General features: G+C 39.4%; 1 protein-coding gene across 9 annotated transcripts in view; it reads right to left on the bottom strand.

Annotated features, from left to right (window-relative positions):
- Positions 1-14,848, bottom strand: part of robo2 (roundabout, axon guidance receptor, homolog 2 (Drosophila)) — a 321,203-nt gene that overhangs the window by 254,903 nt on the left and 51,452 nt on the right. For 3 of the 9 annotated variants that reach the window (XM_030399170.1, XM_030399178.1, XM_030399243.1), the window contains exon 1: positions 13,994-14,603. The exons of 1 other annotated variant lie outside the window; for it this stretch is intronic. In XM_030399170.1, coding sequence (XP_030255030.1) covers positions 13,994-14,117 — 124 coding nt within the window. In that variant the 5' untranslated portion in view covers positions 14,118-14,603. Of the gene's footprint in view, positions 1-13,993; positions 14,605-14,848 lie in introns of those variants that run through there. 5 more of the 9 variants (XM_030399219.1, XM_030399235.1, XM_030399188.1 and 2 more) reach the window with 4 other exon arrangements.

Raw genomic sequence — 14,848 nt, 5'->3', positions numbered from 1 at the left:
ATTAAGCTGAGCCGGTGGTGTAGCTGTAACATTTCCTCAGCTGAGTGGTCCGGGTGGCGAGCTCTGATGGCTTCCCACACTGCACAGCTGGAGGCGAGTGGCTCTCGGCTGCCTGACCTGTCATCTGAGCAGAAACAGGTGAAGCCATTCTTTGTTGCACCTCTACACCTCCTCAAGTGTGCTAAACTGCAGTTATATGGATATTGCGGTGCTGCTCAGTCATAGAGGTGAGGTGAATAGTGTGAACAAAAAATTTGCAATGGAATTAGTGGTGGCTTTTATGAGGAAAAATTAATGTGCTGGGGTACAATCATTAATTTACAGGAAAAAAGAGCTGTGGAAATTCACATTGTGGTGGTTTTACACTCTACACTTCACAGCAAACTGTTTTACTACACAGAAAAAGGGGCATGCACTAACTAGGTACAAGGTTAAGATTTCCACTATAAGACAAGAAATGTACTCTACTAAGAATGTCCCTGACATCTCTATTTCTAGCTCACTCAAGCCACTGGATCTGCCCCGCCATTCTCCTCAAATTAGCTTTTCACCTTTAATTATCCTGTGTCTGGCGTGGCGCACAGTCAAGACAATGTTGCACACACCCATTAACACAAAAAACCTGTTTGGAGAAAACAAATGCCTTCTGCCTCCCTTTTTGAAGTTCGTTTAACAATGTCCTCGAGCCACCATTTTCCAATGTGTGAGGAAGTGCCGGCAAACAAGACATCCATCAAATTGACAGACAAAACAAATTACAAGGCAAACAGAACCTTAATGTGTCACCAGAGCTAATGGTGTCAAGGCTGGTTGGCAGTAGACCCAGACACTCGCATGCTGCTGCTGTCACACTCATATGGCCTTGCTCTTCAACTCGCAAAAATGCACAACTGAAGAGGAGAGAGGAATGGCTTCTGGATAACACTCAGGTATTAAGACCCTACACACTATTAACAATGCATCAAACTTAGATTCATAAAAGTCCATTAAACCGCAGCGAGTCAGAACAAGAGGCTTTCATGCAGGTATGATCTATGTGTACTGTGGCCTCTGCTCACAAGTGAGATTATTCTTTAAATGAATGATGCAGTCTCCCTAAAGCCAATAAAAGTGTAATTACATGCCTTGGGCCTTGGTGACAAAGCCTGTGCTGGTGCCAGCTATCTAGAAATGAGGAAGAAAGGATTACCTTCACTTTTCATCTAGCTTTGGCATGATCATCTCTCCACAGGGGTCACCTTGGACGAAATGCCACAATTTTACCAGTCATTAAACTCTTAATCCAGCCTCAGTGTGCAGACTTCCATCTCATCTTTCAAAGCATCCTGTGCCTTATATCACTTCATGCTGCCATTGCATCATAGCCACCCATTACGAACGAAAGCAAAGGTGAGAAACCTCTGCTGGAACAGTTACGACACAGAAGAAGCCAGAGATTGAAGTTCATAGTGATTCAACATTTTCTCATTTCACACATTTTATAGGCTTAAGCAAAAAATGATCCTTGGCAGGTAAAGCAATGTCCTGAGAATTACTTTGTTTTACACTCATCGCCTTCAGGTTAATATTCTACACGTTATTTTGGTCTCTGCATGAAATCGTGGTCTTGAACCATAGTGAGCATCAGCTGGAAGATTGCAGAGATCACTTGTTAATATTCCTCCTGCTGTATTTGCAAAGTGAAGCCATTACATATTCGGAGATGGGGAGATATTTTTCATGGCAGGCAAAGTGAACATGATAAATTGGACAATAAACACTCTAATCCAGCAACACAAACGTGCACAGAGGCATAATGCTACACTAAATACAACCTCATAATGACAACCTCCAAAGCAACACTGCCAGACACAGGAGCACAATGCTCACTAAGAATATCACCGTCACACTCACATGCAGGTGTATATTATACAATCACTTCTTTTGATAATTTAAATTTATATTGCATAGCAGCTCATAGTCCATACAGAACTGGATTTCTTACTGTGATGAACATAATGAAGGTCTTTGTCTCATTCAACCTGCTATTAACCATTATGTCCTTTTTAATTTATTCTAAAAATTAACGACACAATATTCCAAATTATACTCTGCTGGGTGCCTTGAAGGGTTTTTTCCATGTTGTTTTTTTGAAAATGCTAGAAAACACTGTATTTAATATTGGTTCTCCATAATTGTGGTAGCTGATTCCGATGTTTGCAAGTTTGTAGTGTCAGTTGAGCACCAAGGCAGGAAGCTCAAAAACAAATAAGAATATATTTACAGGCATTGCAATTCAAAATATTGTAAGAACAAAAACCAAATTATACTGCCAGACACTGATTACAGTTCTTACCTAAGAGCATATATGTTAAAAAGCCTATAATCACATAACAACATGCTTCACTGCAGTTAGAAGCTTTTCATACACACACACACACTGGATACAAAAAAATCCCTTGCAAGTGCAAAGGATGTTTTCTAGAGGTTTGAAAAACCCACATCTCTAATCTTTATAGACTGACCCCTTTATATTCTCAAATTATATTGTCAATAAACAGTATTAAAACATTTATTTCAGTTATTCAATTACCTCGATCCTACACAACAAAAAAAAAGTGCATGAAATGTATTAACAAAGATAGAACTACAAGATAAGTCTAACTTTAAACAACAACTCGTATGCATAGTTTCAAAAGTGCTTCATGTATCTGCTCTTGCAGCATGAGGATTACTTCAGAAAACTAAATACTGTGCTGCTGGAGTTCACTGCCGGTGGTAACTCAATAATGGCAAGTCACTGATAACATGGTCATATTTAAACATGACCGATAACAGCTGTGATTTTAATCAATCAATCTTAGTAATGAGAACAGGAAGTTAATCCATTGTTATGCATTATTCGTCAGTAAATTAAGGTCTTCGGGGTTAATTAACTAGTGGGCTAAGGACAATGTTAATAATGCAGCACTAATATAGGGCAGGTAATAACACACTTGAGAATGTCCTTCTCAACTACAGCTTTCTGTTCTTTTCCAAGTAGAACTTAGTAGATATATCCGGACAGTTCTGCCGTACTAAGATGCCCTCTTCACAGTAACAAACATTAATAATGCTTTAGGTTACAGTGTGGACATTGATGTGATGATGATAACAGAAAATATAATTGACCCTATTACAACAGAAAATACCTCCATCCAAAAATAACCAAATAGCTGTGTACAGTTTCTTGAAAAGTAATGAATGGCAGTGACTGATTGTCAGATTTGAGCTTAATCACCCAAAACACATTTCTCTACACCACTGACTGATGAATTTTCTCATCATTGTCTGGGTGGAAATATCATTTTTACTTTGAAATGAGAAGACAAAATAATTAGTCATCAGTACAATTACTTCACTGATGACTGCTTCAAAAGCAAAACGGCAAAGCAATTAAGTTACTCAAAATGTTTGGATTCCTACTGTGAAGTTCAGCTGCTACGAAAAACATTGAATTTCAGGATGTGGATGAGCAGTCTATGTTTTTGTGCCCCTGCTGAACTGTGCCGTGTACATGTCTAGTTTGGCAGGCGAACTGGTGGGTTTCACCCAAAACAAACCCTGAAACAAGTTGCTTAAGGTGCAAATGAACAATGAATGATCTTTACATCTTACTTAACTTTTACAACTGCAGCCTGATTGAGCTTGACAACAGAAATCATCATGAATGCAACATTTTGGCAGCACCTTCATCACTTGCCATCCAAATTATTGCCACATTAATGATTACAATGTATTATGTGATGATTATTTTTTTTTAAATATTTAAATAAAAACATGTTTTTTCTCTACCTTCTGCAAATATTTTCGTCGCCTAAATCTATCAACAAGTGGGACACAGCACCGGAACTCCTATGTCCAGTGTCAAAGTCATGTACAATGTATACCTGATCATCAACCCAAACCTCCTTCCAGTGACGTTGCCAACAAATAAGGACCGTGCAACGATTACATTATATCAAGGAATTGCACTGCAATTATATAAGTGCCACTAGAACACACCTAAAAGGCACATTTTTAAAAAATGACTCTGAACAGCGTGTGCCATTTTGATGACATCTTTGTGAGGGCAAAAAAAGGGATCTGGATAAGACGCAAGCTTCTGCAAAATGTAAAGTGGGCCTTTGTAGACACCTTAATCTGGCAGTGAAAATCCCTCGCTTCATATAAATACTGCACTGACATATTAAGCCAGAGCTTTCTGCAACATCTCCTGGGGTCCAAAATGACATTCAGCATCTGGTTGGACATACTTACTATTGCACACAGGAGAGGCAAAATGTAGCTCCCTTTCTTTCCATGTACTCAAATCTGACCTAACAGACTGCCTAGAGCTACTATAAAGAACAACACTGATGCATTCCTGATGTTACTAGATATCAGTGTGGATCTCTCTTAGACAGAAGGTTTTAGTCAGGATTTAGACAATCCCATCATAAACAAAACACTACCAAGTTCAAATGCAGTTTATCTTGACATCACACCTCAACAACCTTTCCGGACGGCAGAAACTGGCTGTTTCAAGTCTGCAACTCCAAGAGAGCTGATGATGCTAACTCGCTGCAAGTGGTGCCATCATGTGCATACCCTCTACAACATTACAGGTTAACCTGGCTTGTATTGCAGTGTACTGTGTCAACTCAATTTGTGAATCAATTTGTACAATCCTTGAATAAAAATGGAAGCCTCCAAGTCCACGCTTTTCCTTGGATACTATATGTTGACAACACATTTCTTCATTCAAGGTCCATTAAGAAAGAAAGATGTGGTTACCTGAAGGCTGTCACAAGTACTAATGCACTTGTCAAAGTTTCACACTGTCAGCAGGACATTCATAACAAAATACAGATAGGAAATTATATTACTATCTTCCTGGACATAGAGCCTGGTCTTTCATTGATTGATTACGTCAGCTTAACCCACATCAAACTAGAGGCCATTGACTATCAAAGACAGAGAGAATCTCTAGCCATTTTCTTAGATAAGCTTGCCTTTTCACACATGTAGCACACAACAGGAAATGTTAACCTACTTGAACTCTGTTTGGTTTATACGAGGGGTTTGCACCTGGGTAACAAGTTCAGGAGAGGACTGTTTATGTGTTGATAACAATACTACGAGAGTATAAGAGTAGAAAGCAATATACGGGAGTATGAAGCAGCTATACTGCATCCAACTTCATCACATCATCGCTGCAAATTCTCCTGAAAATGACCTGCTCTTTTCAAACATGGGCCCAATCGGACTTGTACCAAGGAATTAACAGGGTACACTTCTGTTAATATTTGGTTCAACTACTTCAGACATTTCCGTTCACACAGCTCCTCTGAGTATCGTCCAGAAAAGTTCAGTGCAGCAGTGCATGGGTGAATACGGCTTCTTTTAATGACAGGAAGTTAGAATAACACCAGAATGTTCCTTTATGTGATGTCCCTGTGTAAGACTATTCCTGTTTTTTAATGTGCATCTCCAGCACAGGCGGCCTTATCTGCATCCCAGCTCTGTGCTGGCGCAGGATGAGGCTGTTGCTTGACACACAATATTGGACAAGACAGTAACATGGAACATTTAGAGGAGGATAGAGAGAGTACCGTCGCACCAGGCTTGCCAGCTGTGATAATGATGTATAATTTAATTGAAGGCTGTGCTTCTATCCTCCATAGAACTCAAACTGCTCTTCTCTTGTCAATGCATTATTCAGGCTAATGGTGACCCTGAAATAGAAAAAAGCTTCTTATCTCTTTAAAGTTTTATTGCAGAGAGCAAAGAGAGGTAAGGAGGTATATGGAAAGAAAGTGAGTTAGAGTCAGGCAGAGAGTCAAAGATAAGGCACAAAAAGGCTTACTGAGATATAGTTCTGTCTACTAACAGGGTTTGTGAAGGATTCCTGCTTCTGACCATGACAGCGTCATCTTCCTGGCAACAGTAAAAAAATTCAATTGGGAGAAGACTTGATGATGTTACTCTATTCTGAACTGATGACACTACCAAGAGTAAGATTATTCCAAAATTAAATGCCTTGGACTTTAAATTGAAGAAGAACCTTAACTACTCTCCTCTACAGACAACCTCGGTCTAGCTGCAGTAATTACAACGATTCAAATAAAAAATTTAAACAGCAAAACTTGTGTCATCACCAGCAGGACCACCATCATCATCATCTCTAGTCAGCGAATGAGAAAGAGAGAAGCCAGATGGAAAGATATGAAGTGCAGTAAAGCACCCATGCATACACTATTACACATGGAACATCTTCACATGTGAACAAGTGGATACTCTGCAACCTGGTTGTAGCCAAGTCAGGGAAAGACAGGGTGAAAGGGTCCTGGGCAGTAAAATGCAACCACTTCAATCCATCACAGTAAGTTGTCATATTTACAGTCTGAAATTCGCCCATAAAACACTGTTATTGTAAAGTGTAATTTCCGCTGCAATTCGGAATCAGCTTCATTAGAGGACGTGTGACTGGAATGTGGCAATTAAACTGTGCTGTATGGCAAGTGGGATGGGGGCTGGGGTGATGAGGAGGAAGTGCAATACCCAATGATGGCCCTTCACCAGTTTACTGAATCAGTTATTTCATTGCCTCAGTCTATAATTGCAGACAATAAGTAATCATTCTTCAGAATAATCCAATATGCAACTTTATGTTACCTTATGATAAATCTTGTATTCAAAAGATTTGAAAAGCTAGGTTTTAAAAGACAATGTGTTTAACTTCATACCATCAACAATATTGAACCTGTTACAGTATATACCATAGAATACTATTATATATAATATTGTATAAGTACAATATACTGTAGTAACCATAAGAATTACACACCAATAATAAAATAAAAAAATACACACACGAGTTTGTAATAAATGAGACAAATACTATCATTAGCAGTATTAGTAGTAGTATATAATAATAACATTAAAAATAGTAGATGTTGCGTGTAATAGGATAATATTTAAATATGACTTGTGACAAGTCAAATGTCCTTTGATAGAAGACCCTGTCTAATGATCCTATCTTGTTATTTTTACATTCAGTTACTTTCAGGTCGCTTGGCTTTAACACAACTTAATCTCGAAATTGGTGAAGATCATGGAGGTTAAATACATTTAGGCCTTATAGGACAAACATAATCAGTACAATCAATTCCAAATCAACATGTGTGGCTTGTATCAGTGATCTTTTCGCTCTTATCTGTCTGAAATAAATAACTTTAAAACATTGAAAAAACACAGCTTATATAAATGCAGGAGACCTTGCACTGCTAACCTGCAGTTCTGAACATTGATGCGTAAACTAAATAGGTAATTCTGCTGAACTTTTAAAAAGTATTATCAACACAAAGAGATCTAAGACAACTGCCATTCAAAGCTGCAATGACATGGTTATGCAATAATTTGCTGTTGAATTGCTCACACAGAAACAGAAGGCTAATCAACACGTACAAGAATACAGTAGGTTAGATGCCAAGACCAACTTAAAGGTGAATATTGTACAAAGGTAGCATAAGCATAATTATAAAATATATGACGTCTGAAGTACATTTAGCTACTCAGGTTCAGAATCCTGGTGATGTGCATTCCGGCTCACTGCCTTCGCCTACTTGGGGCAACTGAATACAACAGAGCCATAGCTAATTTAGGTCAACAGTAACACCTGTGCATTTCTTACTATAACAAGACAAAATGTTCTCTATCATGACTAGATAGGTGACAAAATAACCGCAAAACAAAAATGTTGCTGAACAGAAATCTTGGACTGCTTAACTATTATATTTTAGCACTTGAAATATATGATGATTGCAAGAAGAACACATTTCTCTCTAATCATTTAATGATGTGTTAATACTATCGTAATCATGCTTGCAGATTTCTCAACATTTGTATGTGTATGTCTACTTTATATAAACTTACTGTATGTTACATATGATTTTTTACAATGATCTATAGTAAAACAGTGCAATGCTATAATACAGTCAAACAATTTGATATGATTTGAATTTATTTGATTTGATTACAGACCTCTGCCACTCTAACTTGTGTAGCGACAACATTTACCTAATCTTGACTAAACTCTGTTGCCACTGTATCTGTAATCTCGCCCACACTTTGGAGCTTGTACACATTGCATTTATTTCTAACAAGGCGTAGGCGTACAAAATTAAGACAAGTACATTTGAGGAACTGATTCTCAACTTGCAGTGGCACAAAGCTTAATGATCTAATTGGATTGAATGAGGAACAGCAGGCATATTTTCTGCCTTTCTAGCCTTTTTCATCATGATTGAGTAATTATGAGGGAGCAAAGTCTGCTTCATTATAAATGTTCTTGCTGGCTGTCTTGTAAACAATTTGTTTATAACACAAACTCTTTGGCAGTATTGAAATATCGGCCTACCTTTTTTACATTAGCATACACGGGATTGTGGATACAGCTCTGAGAGGTCTCACCAGTTAAACCAAACTGAGTCACAGTGTGTCAGCAAAACGTCACAGGAACAGATAGTGAGTGATTTTCCCCTTGCTCTATGACAGCCATCACTGTGTTCCCTGCCCCAAGACACAAGTCCAAACATATTAATTGAAAGCGATGAGAGTGATTTCATTTTTCCATCAGGCCGTTGCCTAATTTTACCCCCATTAGTTTGTATAATATTTCTATCTCCGCAGCCACTTCTGCCTTTCTGTCAGAGCCAGGGCACATTATGGGTTGGAGATGATCTTCATTAATGGTAATCTACATAAATAGAAGACTGGTTTATAAAACAGTGAACTAAACTATTAAGATAAAAATGCAAAACGTGTTCCCAGATTAACAACAGAATAACATTCTTTTTTTCCCACCAGCAAACAGAAAATAAAGGGAAAGGTCTTAAGTCACTTATGGTAATATTCACTCCAGCATGTAAAACTAACTCTACATCAAAATCTTTACTTTAGCAACCAATTAAATAAACAGTTGATCTACTAAGGAGCATCAACATCCCTGATTAAATTAGGTAAGACCAAGACATGAGATGGTTAAAGTATAAGTGAGAGCATTGCAACAGTCCTTGATTAGACAGGAATTATGTACACAAACTACAGAATATATAAAGAAGGTCAAAACTGAACCAGAAAGTTGTTTGACCCACCGTGATGGATATTTACAACAGACAGTTTTACAGTCACCCTTGTTTTCTCCTCCAAATCAGCTCAGCTAACCTGTGGCTAACCTTTGTTAAGAACCTGTATATTTTTTGCCATGTCTGAATTGATTTTGGAGACTTCACAGCAGATTTGTTGAGTACAAATTAAAGGAATTATCCTTTATAATGTATGTCTGTCAGAGTTGCCACTATTCAAATAATGGCTTTATCATTAAAAAGTGATTTAACTTGTTTTAATCATTTAGAATAATGGATGCAAATACAATGTAATTTAGGCAGCCTCAATGAATGCTGGAAAGTTAATGCTGTTAAAGAACATGTTCACTCTATTGTAGACGGTGGCGTTATTCTTTGTCTTGGTCTAAGCAGCCCTGAATAGCACTTACTAATTGCACCATTATAGAGTACTGCAGACTTAGTGATGAAGTAAGCAATTTGGGCTGTTGATCTGTTGTAGGCTACACTATTCCTGTGTGAGTAGGGAGTGGTAATATTAATTCCTGCTCTCCTCTCCTGGTCTATAAATCTGATACTCTCTGACTCCCATCCCAGGCAATCAGATACACACAGCTGTGGGAGATAGAGGAGTGTGAGCAGTATTTCTGTAATAGGTGTTGCTCACTTCTCTTTACCATTACTCTTTCACAGACTGCCTCAGCAGGCCCCTCTTTAGTAAATCAGTTGTTGAGAACATTACAAAAAATGACCCAAACCTGGGCCAGTCCACATATCATTTGTCTTCACAGCTCTATGTGAACACAGCCATTTATTGTAGTTTGGTGGGATTGTTATACATTCAATTGGACGCCCCCCCCACCATTCCCATGCTCACTCCAATCTCTGGTGTCCCTGATCGGGTCTCCTGCGTTGTATTAGGTATGGAGGTATCCCTGCAGGGTGTGTGAGAATTTGAAGGAGGTAATTTGCTGGATTCTGGGTGACATCAGACATCATGCATATGAAGTCATAATTCGCAAGTGGGTAGTTTCTAGATCACAAGATCTTCAGAACAAGTCCTCCACTCTATTTGAGAGGACAATAAACAACATTCCGTTGCAGCCATCAAAGTACCACAGCTGGTACACCTGGTGTTAATCCAGTGACTACCCAAAGTCGGCATACATCAGGCTGTGCAAGGATGGCTGAAAGTCAAAGCGAAACACAGTTGTGGCATCTCCACCGGCACTTTGGGCCTCATCGAGTAAAGTTGTGCCACTATGATTTGTTTTTTCATTACCTGTCCTACCATGGCAAGTTGAGCCAAGCCAAGTCTGAGATGGACCACCTTAGGAGTGGGACCAAAGCACACACCACGCCTCCAAGTGGTCTGTAGTGGCATCTTGCCACTGCAGGCAATGCATTGCGATCTGCCTTTTCCCCCCTCAAACAAGTGTGTGTCGAGATACTCAACCCAAGACAAGGCAGGGTTTTTTTTTATATTCAGCTCCCAGTAATTCTGTAGCTTCTAAGTGAATCTCTGTTTTAAAGTTTAGTTTCCCTTCAGCGTTATTGTTTGTACTTTTTCGACATCTGCTTTATTGTATCATTTAATTGTGTTTGCTTTTAGCTGTTTCTGGATTTGTGGGAAGTTACTGCTGGCGAAAACTCAACATTTCCCGATTTTGCTTCTCTAAGCTTTTACATAATAATGGGGGAAATTTATTGTGAATAGTGCAAAGGAAATCAAACATGTTTACAACCAAATTAGCACAGTTTTGTTTCTGGCTATTCTTCAAAACTATGCAAGGGAGGAAGAGTATTTAAAGCCACTTCTTTAACCACTACTCAAGTGTGTTATCAGTTCAAGACACACCTTCAAGCAGGAAGCCCTGTTGTAATGGAAATGCAAATCCCTACCGCACTAGGCTTACGTGCCAAGTCAAACCTAGTCAAGGCAAGCCAGCACATGTGTATAAAAAGGCCCCATCTGTGGTCACACACACTCATAGGGAACTTATCTATACAGTCATACATTTGCTTGGATATGTTTGTCTTATATGATCCCATAGTGTGACTCTGTAACATGCTAACACAGTGTCCTAACTGAATGTGACACAAGACAGCATCAATGAGAAAATCAGTTCATTTGCAAAGTTTTTTTTTAATCTATTTGAATGATCTGACTGCCCGTGAGCAATGCAGTGCTGCCCCGATTCTATTAATTCCTTGTGCTTTATTAATTCGTGTTGCTTTATCAAAGATGCTGCATCATGGACATGGAACAGAGGCTGGACATTTCTTTTAAGAAAACAACCTTTTTGCTGTCGGCTATATTGTATGTTGTTATCAGTAAAGAAACATCTAAATGTCACAATAATAAATGTGACTTAAAAACATAAACATGCACAGACATATGGACATAGAAACTGCTCACCCATATTTTACTTGAGTGGATACAGTGTCTCTAGTCTGATCTCAAGCTCACAGCTGATAGCGACCGGGTTTGTTTACATGACACTACAGAAGTTCATATTTAATGGATTCAGTGTGTGAACAAAGAGCATCAGATATTACACAATTTGATATATGATAGTCAGAAAGTCAAATGTATTAATAATTTGGAAATTGCAACCTATTTCCCTTCAGATTATTTTAATATGAACTAGTTTTCAACTTCCACATCTGGATGGTCCAAGTAATGCGCCAATGTAAATCTTGTTAGTATCAAACACTGATCCCTTTCCAGGCCTGACAGGTAGCTTAAACTTCCTTCAAAGTTTAAGGACAATACTGTGTGGAGATCTGTGTGGTTGGTGTTTGGATTTCATATGTGTCAAATATTGTATTGCATTATACTGAGTTTGAGAAAGTTAAGTTTTGACCAACCCACAATTACTGATTGACAAATTGTCAAACGCATTCAGCTCAGCCATATCATTTTTAATGAGTGAATAAAATGGTTAAAATAATCTATTCAGCACGCAGACCTCCAGTGTGTTCTGGGCAATATAAACAGTAACAGAAGAGAAAATATTGATAATTTAGCAAACACTGTGCAGTCATAAATGACAGTGTGAAAAGTTAAATGTGATAATGAATGGCAATTTACAGCCATTGCGAATTACTGCTGTTGAGAAAAATCCAATGACACTATGCTGGCACACAAATGAAATGGTAAATAGCTATTCGTGACCAGTATCTTCTATAGGTAATGACACGAGATCCATCAACGTTTGTCAGCTCTGCATGGATCTTATCTTAATCATGGAAAATATTAGTCTGTCTAAAACGTGTCACCGAAATATAATTAAACAAGCAAGGTTGGGATTCAGATTATGGCTGTGGAATGATTTGTTCAGCTGTGTACAGATAGGGATGGAGTCTGTGGCCTAATTACACCAAGGGAGGTCACTGCCCTCTATTTCACAGGAGGCCAGTGATAGCTGGGATTTCATACTGTATCTGCTTTTACCCTTGGTTTCCTGATTGCAGATTCATATTGGTGCCAAACACATCAAATTTCAGCCTTGAACACATTTTATCCATCATTTCAAGTTATTCAAAAATTGGGCTGAATTGCATGTTGTTTTTGAAAGCTCTGGCAAAATGAAACTTTATTCTCTGTCTCGCTCTATCCGCAAATTTCTCTTCTATTACAGGTTGTTGTCACACTGACAGCAAAAATCTGGATAACAAAATGACTGTGAATGTGTATAAGCCATTTCATACAGACTGTAATGATTTATACACATATGAACTTATTGAAGTAAGAGAAGTACTGGACATCAAAGGAGAGACTCTTTCATTATCCAATATTTGAGAGTGTGTAATATCAATCTGAGAGCATGGTCCAAGTCATTATGAAGAACTTCTGTGTGGTAATGACGCGTGTCGGTGAGAACTGCGTGGACACGGCAAAAGGAGGGTGTAAAAGAGCGCCATTTGAAGAAATGTAAAGCAGGGAATGGGTGAGGCAGAACAAGAGCAAAAGCAAAGTGGCAAGGAATCATTAAATAGATCACGGTGGTGACACTGCCTCTTTGAAGACGCACACATCCCACTGAGCGTGAGCCTCGAGTGCTAAACAATGCCGATAGGCTGTAGGGAGCATCTCTCAGCCTTCTCACTGAGCACTAGCACTAAGATTAGAGGTTCCTTTAATCCGACAAAGGGGATTAAATGCTACAAGAGAGGAGAGAGGACCGCTCCCACGGAGGGGCTGAGATGAATTATTAACACCTTTCCTCAAGACTGGTGATCTAAGTCTTTAAACCAAATATCACAGTTCTGAGACACTGGTGGCATGTCCTGCCAGCCAAACATTCCTGGGTGCACAGATAAATTTGATCCCGCTCATCTCACTCCGGCTCACAGAGAGGGGGAAGGTGTGTGTGTCAGCATTTGTGTGAAGAGAGTGTAGGGGTTTCAAAATAGATCTTTAAAATACGAAAAGATAGCAGCAGAATGGTAAAAGTGTGATGAAAACCCTACAAACTCTGAGAAGGTTAAATAAAGTGTTCATTGATGGATATGTATATTTGCTAGAACTGAAAAGTTAGACAAACCCATTCAGTGGATAAGTGGTCATCACTTCCTCCTATGCTCAAGAACACAGGTCAACTTCCTTTGACCACAGCTTAGCTGACACCATATGTCATAATTGCAAAAACATTAGTATACCAGAGGATGACATTTTATGTATCTTAATACGGTTGCACAAAACAAAAAGTGTCTCAAGGCAAGGTCAGTCTGTGATGAGTGTCATCCAAAATTTTAACACCATCCTTCCCAAGGTCCATGTCGATCAAATCTTCAGTTCATTTAAAAACAATCACCACATTTAACATAACGCATATTAGTCATGGTTGTCCATCATCACTTACCCCCCTTGTTCCATCTGCCTTTAGTCCTTGCTTGATAGGTGAGTTCGGGACAGCCAGAAAGCACCAAGAGAAAAAAAACAAGTTCAAACACAGAAAGAAATCCAGACTTTGCCCTGGAAAACATGTCCAAGAGTTGCTGGCAGCCGAGTCACTTTCACATGGCTGTGTTTCCTCCTAGAGCAGCGCGGCTGTGGCGCATGGTAACCCACGCGTGGGCTGTCATCATCACTCACGCTGGTGTCAGCAGTGGGTCTCTAGTCCTACCATGCTGCTCTTGTGATGCCCCGGCAGGGTGCTGATCTTTCACTGATGCTGGAGCTCCGAGTGAAGCCACATCTCTCCCTTCTGTAAGCTCTGCCACACCAGAGCGCACGGGAACCAAACGGGAACACACAGCTTGCCACGCGACGGCACGGCTCAGCTACGCTCGGCACAGTGCATAGGAACTCGCTCTCACTCAAGCTCACACACACACACTCTCAGACACACTCCCTCTCTCTCCATCTCTCTAACGCTCACTGCTGCCACCGCTGTTGATGCCGATGCTGCTGCTGGAGCTACTGCTGAATTATTTCCTGCCCTCCTCACTCTAGGTTTCAGAGGGAATTCATTCCTCTGTGCTTTGAGCATCGCATCATGGAGGAGACAAGAGATGGTAGCACAATCCACCTTCTGCACTCCAGAAAATATCTCTTCAGGGGCGTGTTGGACTAAGGCTGTCTGGTAATGTAAACCAACAAAAAGGCAAGTAACAAAAACAGGTAGTCGTTGAAGGCAAAGGATGTAGAGAAAAGACAAGGTCAATATTTATACAGATGCTCTTTACCAGGAAGAAACGTGCATGGAAATTGCATC

Source organism: Sparus aurata, chromosome 2, assembly GCF_900880675.1.
Source record: "Sparus aurata chromosome 2, fSpaAur1.1, whole genome shotgun sequence".
Lineage (NCBI taxonomy): Eukaryota > Metazoa > Chordata > Actinopteri > Spariformes > Sparidae > Sparus > Sparus aurata.
This window is presented reverse-complemented; position numbering and strand designations above follow the sequence as displayed.